At 39.8% G+C, this 15,854-nt stretch overlaps 1 protein-coding gene across 3 annotated transcripts in view; it reads right to left on the bottom strand.

Annotated features, from left to right (window-relative positions):
• Positions 1 to 15,854, bottom strand: part of NYAP2 (neuronal tyrosine-phosphorylated phosphoinositide-3-kinase adaptor 2) — a 137,376-nt gene that overhangs the window by 71,901 nt on the left and 49,621 nt on the right. For all 3 annotated transcript variants that reach the window (XM_027751235.2, XM_027751234.2, XM_027751236.2), the window contains exon 3: positions 4,513 to 4,811. In XM_027751235.2, the coding sequence (XP_027607036.1) occupies positions 4,513 to 4,811 (299 nt within the window). The remainder of the gene's footprint in view (positions 1 to 4,512; positions 4,812 to 15,854) is intronic.

The following is a 15,854-nucleotide window of genomic DNA, read 5'->3' as shown; positions in this document are numbered from 1 at the left end:
AAAAGATCTGGGAATAAGATCTGGCTATAAGGAAAGACATGACATGGTTACTGCAGAGGACACTATTTCAAAGTTCAGGTTAAATACATTATTCACCAAGGTAAGAAATAAAAGGAAACCAGCATTATGCAAAACGAGCAAAAATGTTAAATCCCTTTACCCCAAGCACTGTTCAATGAGAGTAGCAAAAGTTCAAGTTTACAATTAAGAGTCACCAGTCTAGCTGACAGAAAACTAGATTTATGGGAGAGACCAGCTGGACTGCAACCCCAGTTACAGTTACCTTAATTGCTTTTCTCCAGAGGAAAGTTTTCCTTACAAGTTGCCCACCTTTAGGAATTGCTGAGCCCACTGTACAGGCTTAAAAGGCAGCAGCAAGAGGGATATCTTCTTCCACATGACACTTGGAAGGAAAATACTGAACAAATTGAATGGGTTTGAGAGGTGGGTCCCCTGCAAGTATTGTCCCATATCACAAGTATATTTCCCTTTGGCTCTGTCAGGACCAAAATTACAACGATGAATATAATTTTAAAAATGGTACTCTGAGTTTTAATTTGCATTTGTGTGCACATTTGTATGTACAATGCAAGCACATACAACTTGCATTTTCATTATACTTGTGTAAATCACGTATACATAAATTAAATTATATTACATATATACTATGTGCATTTATTTATATAAAGTAGTCCTCCATATTACTAAGTAGAATTTTAACAAAACATTAACTTTCAAAATGCAATTCAGTTATACTTTCTAATTTATGTTTGTACTGCAGCAGATCTGTAAGCTTTTCCTGTGGACATGCAGTGTTCATATCAAAAACACTGCTTGAGGCTGGTTACATTGGCCAATTATACTGTTTTATTACTTCCTTTTTCAGTAAGATTGGGCACCAAAAACACATCAATTAATTATGCTCCTGCTTTTTCTCAATAAAGAGCCTTTCAGGAACAAGATTAGATATGCTGAAATGTAATTTTAAATTACCCTTTTCAGTTCACTTCTCACTTCCAATGTGTGATGCATGGGGCACAGCTCCATTTGTTTGCTGTTCCTACCAGAGTTTGAAAACTCTGAAGAAAAGACAACCTACATTTTTAAAAACAACTTTCTAGAAATCTGTCACGGAGGAGAAACGCATTGGGTGGAAGGCGTTCAGTGGGTGCATACGAGAGGGAGCCAGAGGAGTAAAAAAATGGAATATTAAAGCAGAAGAAGGGACACAAAGCGTGGAAACACAGCAGCAAAGTCAAGTTAAGGAGAATGAGGCCTTGGGGCTGGAGAGTGCTCTTTCAGGCAGAGCCAAGGTAGGCTGGGATGAAACATAGAAACCAGGGTGTTATCCCGCTGCTGCACGATGAGACAGGGTTAATATGTGTCACTGCAGCCTAAAAGATTCTCACACTCCCACAAATATGGAAGCAAAAGCATTTACAGGAAAAGTGTACAGGACTGGTGTGGGCGTCACTGACGCTATTTGTGCTTCAGGAAGAAAAGAGGTCTTTCAAGCTCACGACCAAATTTTTTCTGCCCCTTCTGCAGTAAAGGTAGACTTATAATCAAACCAATCTAATATTATGGCAGTTATTATGATGGGATGAATTCAATATTTTGACTTTACCATGATGAGAAAAAGAATCAAATTTACTATCAGTAGCTGTTTGGGTTTTTTTTCTATAAACATTATCAAAAAGCAAAAAGTAAACATGTTTAATAAAAATGAGTGGTAAGACTGTCCCTGCTTGTCTAGAAAACGCAGCAAACTACTTTTCAAAGTAGCCACAGGGTCAGACAATAGACATTATAGTCTGAATTATTCTGCATTGTCATAAAAAAATGGAGCTGGGAACAATTTTGTGACAACTCCTTTGTAAAGATTCCGCAGTAGTTGATGGAGAAACAACAGGGGTTTCATCATTATTTTCCATAGTTCCTGGAAAAGCTGTAGTCATTCAGCCTGCAAATACCACAAATACATGCAAATGTGTGAGACACATGCATATACAAATATTCGGGTACAAGGTGGACAGCACTGACTGAAAGTTAAACCTGTGCGTTCTTGGACTTGAGCTTTCAAAGACCTCCCAAGGAGAACACGAATATTGTATCCTATGGACTGTCTCACCTGAAATTGGAAAGATACTGCTACACAGAGAAAAACATAACCTTTGCTCACAAACAAAAGACTAGCAGAATCCAAGTTTCATGCGATTCTCTAAGCTAGCCACAATTTCAGACACTAAATGTGCTAGGAATTAATTTTAGAGCAACACTAACAATTTCGTATTTGGTGTCAAAGCTTGTTTAATATTTTATCAACGATATCGCAGATACAAACTTTGACTTTCATCTAGTTCTGCTCATCTTTAGATGTTCTCATCAGTGTATGACCATAGTCTTTATAAAAACATGCCTATGCTAGCCAGATGAATGCAAAAATTCTTTCATCAAAACAACATGTTACATTGGAGTGCACAGGTGATAACAAAGCCTCTCCTAGTGACAGCAAAACATCTCAGAAATCCAGCCTGTTCATCCAAACATCATGTTGTACCATCCGTGAGTATATCTCAGTCTTAAAAATTTGACTGCTTACTTCAAAAATAACCCTACAATCTGATCTTTCTGTATATTAAACTCTTTGGTGAAACCCCTGTAACCAAAGACACAGAAACAGGGCAGACATTTTGAACACATGAAAACAACAGTGTGCCAATTCAAAATTTCCAGGAACATCATCATTTTAGCCTAAAAGTACCCTTTGTTGCTCCACATACAAAGCAGCAGAATGAATACAATAGAAGTAATATATTAAGCATCATAGAGATTCTCAATGTTCCATGAAGGCATTTAGTCACACTGAAAGGTAACATTTAGGTATTATCTTCTATGCTAATGATGCAGTATTACTCATTCATCAGTTCTTTCCAGAGATCTTGCTATGAATATTCAGCTTGTGATTACAATAACAAATTCAAGGCACTCTGCAGTACTTAGCTCTCTGGTATAGTAGTACCCCTGTCATACAGATTAACCAAAGTGAACATGGCTACAGTACCACGCATGTCACTCATAAGCACCAAGTGATGGGATAGATCAAGCTCGGTGGGGAGGATGCAAAGTGGCTTTAGAAACAGAAATGTCAACCAATTCCAAAATTTGAAATCTGTCAGAAGGGACATAACTACATATTCTTTCCTTGGACTCAAATATCATGAAGCTTGTGCCATCCATTCTCCTTGTGTATTAAGTTAAAGAATTGAAAGACTTCCCGATACGAAAATTTAAATCTGTGTGCAGCTCAAATCTGAATCTTTTCTGTGAATGTTTTGGTCCAGTGAAATTCTGCTAAACTGTTTTTATTAAGGACAGCTACTTAATGCTTGCATTTGCTGTGTTAGTCTGCAGTGGAGCTGATGTAGTGGTCACTGTAGAGGACAAGCTATGGAAGTAATGGTAAAAGTCACATGCAAAACAACTACCAACAGCATAAATAAAGCCACAGTTCTTTTCAGCGTTTGTGTTCAATTTCACAATCATAGACTTACATGTCACCAGTTGAATTACACATTCATTTGCAACTTTGTTATAACTGACAACTTTTTAAAATCAGATTTGCTTAAAAGGGGTCATAACACGGATATAGCTGAGAAGTATTTCTGGCCACACCACCAAGCAAAAGGGATATGTGCTAAGAGCACAACGTACTGCATGGGATGTCAAAACTGATATGTAACAGCAGTGGGAAAGACCAGCACTGACCAAAGCCATTCACACTGTGAGAAAGAGTATCCGGATAGCTCCTAGGAGGGAGTACAGCTGGTCCTACTGCTGCACAGAAGGCATTTCCAGCATGGAAGAAAGGAAGGAGAGGGTGTCTCTAGCGTTAGCTCATCTTTAGTAGTTCAGAGTAAGGAAGCAATATCCTTATTCCATCCATTTGTTAATTTTTTTTCTGAATGCTGCACTGGTTGAAAAGTAACTGGGAGGAATGGGAAGAGGAAAATGTAGACTCAGACACAAACAGAAGCTTTGGGCAATATGTTATATCATCCCAGGTACAATTTTTACTGTTGGATGATATTTCCTTGCTGTGGAGTTTCAGGGTCATGCAGTATCCTTTCCAGTAATTTCTGTTCTTCACTCATTTGTTAAGGAGGACCCTTTCCAGAGCTGTGGTTTGCACAGCGCTAGTGATCAGGTCAGTGTACCTTGGCTGGTGGGCAGAGAACATTGTCCTACATGCCAACTGATAGCAATCTCTCTTCCTCTTAATTTTGAATAAACTCAACTCATTTCCCAGTATACAATCAGACCACGTAAGTGGTACAGTTCTATGACATATGTCAAAGGCAAAACTACCCACTGGTCCAAAATTTAGACAACAGTGATCTAGGATACCTGTGCTGGCACTGACACACAATTCTTAAATGCAAAATTATCAGCTGGATGATCTTAACAGTGGTTCACCAAAACCCTTTTTTTCCAAAGAATTACACTGTTTACCTTCAGTCCGGTCCGGTAGTTTCCCACTTTTACTTGTTGTTCCTGTGTTGACTGTTTCAGATGAGGTGCTGAGTTTGGTGTTGGGGTCTCGCTTCGGTTTTGGAGGTGGTTGCTTACGAGAGCTGCTACTTTCATCATCAGTTCCTCCAACAGAATGAAGAGACTGGGATCTCACGGTAAAGCCACTGGAGCAAGGATGAGGCAGTCTGTCCTGAGGAGCCGGCATTGTCATAAATCCCATGCGGAAATGTTTCCCCACGTAGCTGCCTTCATTTCCTCTTGCTACTTCTCCACCTATGCTGTAAGAGAAAGTATAAATGTAAGTAAATGATCCACCTTTGCCTGAACTGTACCTGGAACCAGGGTCTCACTTCTGCCTCTGATGAGCAGATCCTACTTTTGAATTTGAGAACGAGCAATGCTCTTTTCTTAAAACAAGATGACTATGAGAGGTATATTTTTCAATATAGGCCAACAACTGAGATGCAGATATACTACTATGCACTGAAAACTTTACAAGAAGAAACTGAGAAAAGTTTTTGTCAGATTTCATACCATTGTGACTAGAAATTGTCTATAGAATAAATTTCAAACATCTGAAATCAGAACTGAATTTTCAGGAAGACAGGAGACTGTGAGTTGGGCAAAGAATAATGTTTTAGAAATACAACACTGTGTATTGATTCACACTCCCTGACACTCATCTTTGAGTACAGATACTCATGCAGCTTGGGAAACAAGGCTTTTGGGGTCCAATCAATCATTTCTCTTGATATTAGAGAATGGTAAAAATTACTTGGATATAGGAAACTGAACATTAACATCTCATGAAATCCATATAAAGCTGCAACACAAGCGGTTTCAGAGTATTAAGTTACAAATGTAGGAGATGAAAAGGCCACAGGCTGTGGGACACCAGCAAGAAAATAACCTCCAACCATTCAGAAGTGTAGGTATAGAAGAAGGAAATTTCAGTTGAAACAAGTGTCATCATACCAAATTTACTGTGGGTGGCAGAACTGAGAACCTGGTATTGTTCCTGCCCTACTCATGCAGGTTTATCAGTTCTGAAAAACAGCTCTTACTGGTGCTTATACTGTAAACCTACTACACATTTCAATTAAGGCAATTCAGTGACTATGTAAAGAAACTCAGCAACACACACAGGTCAGCATAGGCCTGTTTGCAACAAGGTTTGAAATGATGCCACTGTGGGCACATAGAAGTGTTAGTACAAGAACTGGTAAGTCCCAGAAAGCCCTGCTTAGCTCCTGTTTCCCCTTCACACAGAGTGAAGCTCTAAGCAGGGTCAGTGTGCTTCTCTGAAAGTTTCTTATTCCATGTTGCCTTGGGCTGGTGCCATTTATTTGGTGCTGGAATGCATTTCCTTTTTTAAAAACAAGAACATTTCTTAATAGTGTGAAGAGTACAAGCTGTATGTAATTGTCCTAAAAGCATCAGACTGGCAACAAGCAGTGCACAACTTTGTGCATGATAAAGTAGAACCTTTGTTTGCTTACTATTGTCCTTGCATTTTTATTCCATTTCCTCTCTGAGTGGAGATGTCCCCCTGAACAGGTCTAATTGATCATGTGCCACTCTCCAGGGGCACTGACACCTACCCACATGTGTAAACGTGCACACAGGCATGCCACATATATGCACACACTGGTCCCTGTTCATAACCAAGTTATTACCAAATCCTAATTGGCATCAATTCCAGAGGGATTTGCAAGCAGAAAGATCAAAAGGTAGAACTCATTAATTTGAATATTTATAAAAAAACTGTAGCTAGTTGAAATGATTAACTATGCCTCTACTAATCTTTCATAAATTGTTCTGAAAATAATATAATCCTCTGACACTGGACTACAAAAAGGGCCTGTCAAATTATTTAAAGAAGATTACTATCAAAAAATGCTGAAGGATGCAGGTGGGGAGTCTGTTTCCTGCCTTAAGTCCATTGGATAAATCACTTTTAGCAAATAAAATTTCATTTTGCCAAGTTTCCAGTATTAGAATTCTTAACGGGTTACACTATTTAATTAGTGCATTTACTTCACTGCAGTTTGAAGGTGTTTAAACCACACAGTGTAAGACAGATTCTGTTCCAGAATGACTTGCACAAATTCCACGAAGGTGACAGGTTTCATCCTTTCCCTAAGAATACACAGAACTGCATTTATATTAAGCACAAGGGTTTTTTTGCCAAACTGCTTCATCTTGTATTCCAGAAATAAAAACTTTCAAAATATGTCTGGTGTCTAAATGCACTGTCTTATTAAACAATTAAATCACGTCCTTTCTTTCCCTTCCCTCAATTTTTTTTCTTCTTTACTGAGTTCCTTTCAGTATCATGGATGCAAACCTCCTACCTGCTTCCTACACTTCCTCCACAATAAACAGCCCTATAGCCAGGTCAGAGAGAGGTTGCAGTTACAGACAGGGACAGAACTTTCTGTTCTGCTTCACAGTTGAAGTAGATCTGGTCTTGCTTTTTTACATCCTCTGCTCAGCTACTAGAAAAAGCAGCAGGACACCATTTCCCCCTTCTCAGCCACATTCAAAATAGAGTCCATTCTTCTTTGAGTGTAGGAGTCAACCTGCAGCTGATGGTTAAGCACTGTAAACCCCAAGCTGAAGAAGACTAGTCTCTAATTCTTGATTCAGGACCCTGGTCATTGACCAGGATCACAAAAGGCTTAGGTTTATTACTTACTCTGGTAGCAATCCCTGAGTGTTGGCAGCAGGTTTCTGAGCAGAGCCTGACTAGTACATGCCAGCCTCACACAAGGTGGAGTGCCAAGTTCACATCCCAGTATCACAGAATCAACTAGGTTAGAAAAGACCTCTGAGATCATCGAGCCCAACCTATGATCCAACACCGCCTTGCCAACCAGACCATGGCACTGAGAGCCACATCCAGTCTTTCCTTAAACACCTCCAGGGACAGTGCCTTCACCACTTCCCTGGGGAGCCCATTCCAGTGTCTAACCACTCTTTCTGTGTAGAACTTCTTCCTAATGTCTAAACTAAACCTCCCTTGGCACAGCTTAAGACTGTGTCCCCCAATACAGACCAAAATTCTCTGTGGTACAAAGAGAAAGGAATCACTTCAGACTCTTATCCAGAGCCAAAGTCCAAAATCAGGATGACAGATTTCAAACATGGCATCCCCTACCCTCAGGTAGCAACAAACTGAAGCTCCATTTAGACTTGTGCAATGCAAAATGCTGCTGATGTTACATCATGAAAACAGACAGAATTAAAGGATTTATTTATATACTCCTCCTGCTTGCAACCATAAGAATTGGCTGGGACCAGTGTATGTCCCACTACAGCACAAGCCAAGAAACCTTTACGCACACCTTGTTACATAAATGACTAAAGAGACAGTGAGAGAAAGTAATTGTGTAATCTCACTCCATTATTTCTGACAAGGAAGAGTCTGTGCTCCTCATTGTGCTGATAATGAGTTCTATCTCATTTCAAAATGGTATTAGGTGAGTTGCTGCAAGTATTACATAGTTTATTAATATATATGGAAATACAGATTTGGATTATACCTCTGGGAAGTTTCGATTCAAACTTGGTCAGGATCAACTGCTTCCCTGACAAAGAATTATGTACGGCATTCAAATAACTGTTAAAAATGCAAGATATTTGTCTCCAAAGAGAGACATGAATTATATAACAACAAAATTAATCATATGATCACTCACGTTACACACTTATATCAAAGCTGACTTTGTGCTGAAAAAGCACTTTCGTGTTTGCCAACGTTTAGTGACTGGTGCTGCAGTGAGTAGAGAAAAGGGTGCAATGAGGTTGGTTTCAGACACCCTTAAGAAGACTATTCTGAAGCATCTCTCCTTTCAAAACCACATTACAAGACTTTTCCAAAGCCTTCCTAAACAAGGCCAGTGTAGACCATTGAGTGCTGCCAGATTACATGCTCTCTTCCTGGGTGCACTGCAAGGTAAGCAAGCTTCCCATCCTTTTCCCTCTTCCACACAACACTGGAATTAAATCATTACAAAAATACCAATATTATTGGATCTGCCTTAAATCAGTAACAGTGGATTTCAGATTTCACTTTTAAAATACGAACAAGAGATCCAACTGATGGATCCGATGAGTCCTGTTACATCTCCAATACAGGTTTTGTCTGTCAGCTGAGATCAGCTGAGGTCAGAACTGGGCTGGCATTAAATCACACTGACCTTGCTGCTCCTACCTGTGTTATCAGCCTGCTGGCACATAGGCTGTAATCATGGCAGTCCTGGACACATCACAGCTCAGCTTCTGGTGCTCTGCCTGCTCTGTTCTACCATGTAGATATTGGAGCATTGACCTAACTACAGCAGAGAATAATGGAATTGTTTACATCTTTGAAGAACTACAAAGGAGAAATATTTTATATTATTCATTTTATTACACATCACAAAAGGGCAAGTTATAGAGGAAGACTAAACATTAAAAATGAACACAGTAAGTACTCTAAATGGACACAGTGTGGGCAAGGTCATGTCCACCTTGCTTTGTCATGAGTCATAGTGTTCCTATTGACTATGAATATATCTTTAAGTTAGAAAACTAACATAAATAAGTTTTCATCACATTGTTGAAAAATACGTAGCAAAGAAAAAGTACCCAGAGACTGACTGCCTCAGTCAGTGTGGTCTTTTTAGTTTACATTGTTCCTACTCAGCATTGAAAAACAAATTTAATTTGTTGTGCAGTTTCATTAATTGGTCCAAGCAGAAACCGAATTAATTCCTGGAAAAGAAATTAATAGTTGTACGAAAACTTTTGTTTTACTTGGTGTTACTTGTTTAACTATAAACAATGTGGAATATTAAATCCCTCAGTGCAGTTGTAAGGAGTAGAAATCTTGAGACTACCTAAGTTCCATAAAGTCAGAATACCCTAGAGGTACATTTTCCTCCCAGCCACCTATCTACTCTTGTTCTTGGAATTCATGCAAAAATTCTCTTATCAGTTCAGACTTACAATGGATTAGTTTCATGCCTCAGGCACCAAGAACCGTTTGGTAGTTCCCCTCATCTTTGTACAGTTTCTATTTTTCTTCCTGTGCTTCTTTACGTGAAATTTTCTGGCTTTTTAGCTACAAGTTCAAAACAGGAGTTACACCTGACTATGAGACTTGACCTCTTAAGCAGGAGGAGGGGGAATGTCCTCTGCTGAGGACATGGTATCTTTGAAGGTATTTTGCCATTCTTTGCTGTGATACACACCAATCAGGGACCACAAAAGGTCACCATCCTTCTAAATGTTAAAATTCCAGAGAACCAAGAGAAATTATTTCAATAGCAGCTCCTCTTGTGCTTGAAGAAGACTCAGTCACAGATACTGGTTTGTTAGCTGGCAGAAACGGAGCTGGGAGTCTCTGCAGGCTCCTGTGTGGAAATGGGGAAAACTATGAATTACAGGGCAAATGATGCACATGGATGGCCAGGCTTCTTCCCTCTGGGGAGCTGCAAGCCCACACGGAGTTAACCCCCCATGACATGCTTCTAATCCATCATAGAAACCATCTGAGTCAGAGACTGAAGAATAGTCACAAAAAAATTAACTGTGATAATATAGGAAGAATTTTCCATAGAAATTACTATACAACAGCAAAACCACAAAAGAAATACAAATACATAACTCAAGCATTTTGTATAAACTGGCTTGGCTGTGCAAACAGCAATTTATCCCCTGATGCATCTGTTTTCTGGGTTAAGAGAGTAGCTATTGTTATTTTAACCATTTCCTCACTCTTAGAGCAATGAACACCCTGCTCCTCTGCTCATATCAAATGTTCTGCATATGAAGGCCTGAAATGGCTTTGAAATGTCTATTCCCCATCAGAATAAATTATACACACATATACTAGGGATGACACATTTTACTTTGTATCTGAGAAGCACTTTCAAGATTAGCATAAATTATATTTGTAAATTAGAGGTTGGATGCCAAAAAACAGAAGATATACTATTTTTATCCCCTAAACATGATTTCAGAAGACCATGAAATGTAATACTGAAGAAATAAGGGCAGGTTCACAATCATGGATTCAGGAACTGTGCTGTAGGTACGCTTCTACACAAACCTACAGGATTTTTATTACAAAAATTAAACATATAAATTACATACATTTCTATTTTTTTAAATCCCACTTCAGAGGTCCCCCTCCTTATTCCCAAAGAATACACTTTTCTGAAATACTTCAAATGACTCACCATGATCTTACACCAAGATCCAAAGGATAATACTATCATCCTTTTAGATACAAGATAAAATGTAAATGAGTCATGACAAAGGTCAAATTTAGAGCCATTTTGTGCACCTGGAGGACTATTCGAAGTGAGTAACAGACATGTCTACACACATCAAACATCTTACCTCTGCCATATGCCTCTGCATTTGAGGTAGGAGATCAGGTGCTGCTTAAGAAGTCAGGTCTCTCAGGATACAGAATACATTACTGTTATAAAATAAAATTTATTCTTTTATCACACCTGTCAAACCTACAGGCCCAGGGTTTGATCCCACAAATATGCAATGAGCTGACACCCCCTCTTTGAGTGCCTGCATTACTGCCCTGAAATACCCAGGAAGTTTTGTGGCAATCACTTGTCACTCGTGAGTCTGTTGTAAGCAACAACACTTGCAGATGTGTGTCCACGTATTCTGAGACTGTATTATTTCTTCAAACACTCTGGGGTACTGTTGAGACTCTGGCTCTACCACCCCCAACAGGACTGAATCTTGCTCACAGAAGATTGCCCAGATGAAACCGAGCCACAACTTGTAGCTGTACCAAAAGATTAACTGAGTCCCTGGTGAGCAACCAAAAGACAGTTGTAATCCCTATGCAGTGCACAATGGACAGTAAAAGCAAAACCAACCAAGATTGTCCACAGCAGGTTTTCCATATAATGTCAGAAAACCTGATTTCAAACGATGATCTGCTATGCTCTGAAGTGAACAGTTTCTGTAATGCAAAAGGTTGAAAATGCTACCAATAGCAATAGTTCTGGGGAAAAAAAAATCAAAACAAACCCAAAACAGTTTATAGGGAACATTGATAAATAAAGCTCTGTATGTTATTTTTACAACAAATTTAACATAAGTTAAGTAGCTTGGAAAGGAGCAACTGAGGAGTAAGGATCCACAGAGAGCTTAACAAAACTGTATTCCAACAGTTTGAACAGAAGTGCAGGTACTACTTCTGATTTCCACTGGAATTCTTCCTCCCTATAGCAGGCTGCCTCTTAAAACCAGGACTAAGGATGAGTACACGGGGCTGAACAACCACAAAGGCCTGACAGTGCTTTCCTCAAAGACCAACATTCTCTGCTGTGTCTGGGGCACAGGGTGCCCAGTGTGACTGTGACCCAGCTGACGCACATGGGAAGGTCTGTGAGTTGCGAACAGACAACACTTAACAGGCGGGAGTGAAACGTGCTCTGCTTTTATATGGCTACAGTTATTTTTAATTTTGCACTGGGGGATGCAGAGCTAAAAGCCAGCAAATGAAAGCTCACATTTTCAGAGTCACCTAGAATTAGACATCGACCATATGCAATGGTTTAAACTGAGTGCAAATGCATGTTCGTGTTAATGGAGTGGGGTTTTGAATCCTGTCAAAAATGGGTGGAGCTAGAAAAAGGCTGTGTTTTTATCACATTCAGTGAAAAACCACATGGCCCAGACTCCACTCTGCCTGAGCAACTGTGGCTAAATAAATATTTCAATGAGATATGGGAACAAATTAACATGCAAAATCACTTTTGAGCATTTTCGCAATAAAATGTTTGTTCAGTTTTGACTCAAGGAGTTGTAATGGAAATAAAATTTGCACAAAGTAAAAAAAGCCTTTTCATGGGTCAGATGCTGTGAAAAGTTTAAACCTGGAGAACTAAATGAAATGTGCTGACTCTAAGAATGGTGACCTGTAAACCAAGCGCTCTGTACAGGCTGAGATGTTATACGGGGTCTGCCCTTTCCAAATCTCAGTTTATTTTAAACACAGATTGTACAGATGCCCTTCGGAGTCCCTTGAGCAAACATGCCTCTACTTTCCTTTTAAAATCCAAGCTCACATACAAAGAAAATATTGTTTTAAATAACTGCTTCCTATGGTATCCAGTTCTAAAGAGAAAGGATTCTGAAAGGACCCTTCAATCCTGACTTGCAGTGAACAGGAAGAGCAACATTTCATTTTGAAGGAAAACTCTTTACAAATTTCACTTCAGTGTGATCTGTAGCAAAACATATAGATTTTTCTTATTTGACTAGTGACCTGAAACTCCAGTTATTCACATAATTCTTCTGATAATATTGTCATTCATAACTTGCAGTTCAAAATACACTCCCTGAGCTGACCTACCTCTTTGTATAAATGACCTACCTCTTTTATAAATGCCATGTGAGTAGATAAGAAAGGGAGAGGCACTTCCTGGCACAGTGGGAGAAGGTCTCAGTAGCACAGTCACAGTAGGGATATAACAGGGATGTAGGTTCCACTGAAGGGACAGTTTTATGCAATGGCTTGTCTTCTAGCACCTCACCACTCTAGACCTGTTATATTCATATAAGGCAATTTTGTTTCCAAAAATCACAGCACATGACAAAATTCAAGAATTTACATTCTTTTGACCAGGTATATATCTGAATGTTTTAATAATATTTTAGGTACTGCTTTCACTGACATTCGGGTCAGTTTTTAGTTGCTAAAAAAGCATATGCAAACTCAGAGAAGCTGTACTCCCTCAAAGGCAGGGAGGCCCTGCCTAGAGACTTCAACAAATTAGAGGACTAGGCAATCACCAACCATGAGGTTCAACAAGAGAAAGTGCCAGATTCTGAACCTGGGATGGGGCAACCCTGGATGTACGGACAGACTGGGGAATGAGATGCTGGAAAGCAGTGCCAGGAAAGGGACCTGGGGGTCCTGGTCGATGGCAAGTTGAATGTGAGTCAGCAGTGCCCTGGTAGCCAGGAGGGCCAACCGTGTCCTTGGGGCTCTGCTCTGGGGTGGCTTCACCTTGAATATTGTGGCAGTTTTACAGAGTGTCCAAAGGAGGGCAATGAAGACGGAGAAGGGCCTTGAGGAGAGGCCATATGAGGAGTGGCTGAGGGCACTTGGTCTGTTCAGCTGGAGAAGAGGAGACTGAGGGGAGACCTCATTGCAGTTACAACTTCCTTGTGAGGGGAAGAAGAAGGGTAGGCACTGATCTCTTCTCTCTGGTGACCAGTGACAGGACCCAAGGGAATGGCCTGAAGTTGTGTCAGGAGAGGTTTAGGTTGGATATTAGAAAGAGGTTCTTCACCTGGAGGGTGGTTGGGCACTGAACAGGCTCCCCAGGGCAGCTGTCACAGGACCAAGGCTGACAGAGTTCAAGAGGCATTTGGATGATACTCTCAGGCACATGGTGTGACTGTTGGGGATGGTCCTGTGCAGAGTCAGGAATGGACTTGATGATCCTCGTGGGTCCCTTCCAACTTGGCATATTCTATGATTCTGTGATTAGCTATTTAAATAGAACTAAATCAATTTTAATATACAAACTGTATTTTTAAATTTTTATTTAAGGGAATGCACAGTGCAAGTTCCTACTAACAGTGCAAGTTCCCCACTTACAGTGACTCTGTGTGCTGGACTGGTCTTTGCACAAGAAACAGAAAATGTAACTCACTGCATTAATATTCTGCTGGATACATCACTTTGCTGTCATAGGTTCTTGAACCCATAGAAATCTTCACCAGAAAATCCTTTTTGTTCACTGGAAGACCCATGCCTGAGTCCATTGCCTTGACTTCACAGCTAGCATTACTAACCTCTCTCTTCCTTCTGATGTGTGGAGGAAAGGTTTCAGCTTTTTTGTCAATCACTACTTTGTGATTTAAGTGGACAGCAGTGAGTGTCTGTCCTTTGCAAAGTGAAACAGACTCAAAAAAGTAAGTGAAATATTTTTGACAGATGTGCTAAACCCAGAAAACAGGAAAGGGAATCACTCCACACAGACGTGTACATTGGTGTTTCTCTCTTCCCCTCCTTCTTCCTTGGACAGTCTCAATACGCTAAAAAATCTACATGAAACCCTGTACATCAATATCAGCAGTCCTTATTGTCAAAGCCTGGAGAGCTTGTTCATTAAGGTACAAAGTCCTTTTGAAAATCTCTCTGCTTATATCACTTTTCTATGCATAGCAAAGGGATCATTATTGTCAAAACAGAATAATTATGTGCTTCGCACCTAATTTTAGAAATAATAATATAAAACAACTCTGTCTTGATGGATGTCAGTTTCTTAGCCAGGGTTGTCAGAAGCTGCTTATTTGCTCAGAGCAATAAATAAAAAAGGACATTATATTTTCAGAAACAGAGTTGACTTAATACTGCATGTCAGAGCATGTGAAAAGCAAGTGTAATGGGCATAGAGGTGGTTAAGACCACTGAAGAGGACAGTCAGCAAAAGTGTAGCTTGCCCCGTGCATACATATACCCAAAGTGCCCCTGAATAGATTCCATATTGAGATCTTCCAATATATTCATTGCATCTCCGGGCATTCCATTTAGAAATCAAGATGAATTGTTCAAATGCTAAGTACAGAAATTCTTTTCTTCTCTGTATCTGCGCACAGAGCTAATGGGCCAGACAAGGGAACTCCAGCAGACTACTAAAAGGTATTTATGTATATAAGAATTTAACACCAGAGACAACTGGTTACAATAAAACCTGCTAATAACCTGCCAAAGCTGCCAAAAATCAGCACATGCTGATTTTCATCACTCTCAGAATTACTTTTGCAAATGGGGATGTTCAGATAATTTTGGGCACTGCTGTGTTATGTTTTTTTTTTTTCCCTGCAGGAGTAGCTTTTTGCCAAATTTTTAAGCAGAACCTACATCCAAGTTCTGATAGTGAAGGAAAGTGGTAGTTAAATGCTCCTTTATGGACACATACTTACATTGCCCAAAGGGTCATCACTACAGCCTATGAAGCTGCAAATTTTGCTAAAGCAACAGCTTGTTTTCCAAGCTGTGGCAGTCTGTGTGAGTATTTTTTAGGGAGCTAAAACATTAAAACAAAGAGCAAACACTTGTAACCTGTATTCAATGGCATAATGCTAAATTAAATAGGGAATGTACTAGTTTAGTTCCCTGCATGAGAGGTGATCAGCTCTGTGCTGTTCCTACTAAGTGTGTAAACTCCCTTTATTCCTCAGGCAACTCTTCAGAGCTGTCATTTATTGAGGAGCATGTTCGAAGTATCTCAGCTTGCAAGAAATAGTGCATTCTGTGCATTGAGGTGGTGAGCTGTGGC

The sequence above is a fragment of the Pipra filicauda genome, unplaced genomic scaffold (assembly GCF_003945595.2).
Source record: "Pipra filicauda isolate LSUMZ 115617 unplaced genomic scaffold, ASM394559v2 scaffold199_size1391877_pilon, whole genome shotgun sequence".
NCBI classification, from domain to species: Eukaryota; Metazoa; Chordata; class Aves; order Passeriformes; family Pipridae; genus Pipra; species Pipra filicauda.
Note: the sequence above shows the minus strand (reverse complement) of the source record. Positions and strands in the feature narration are given on the sequence as shown.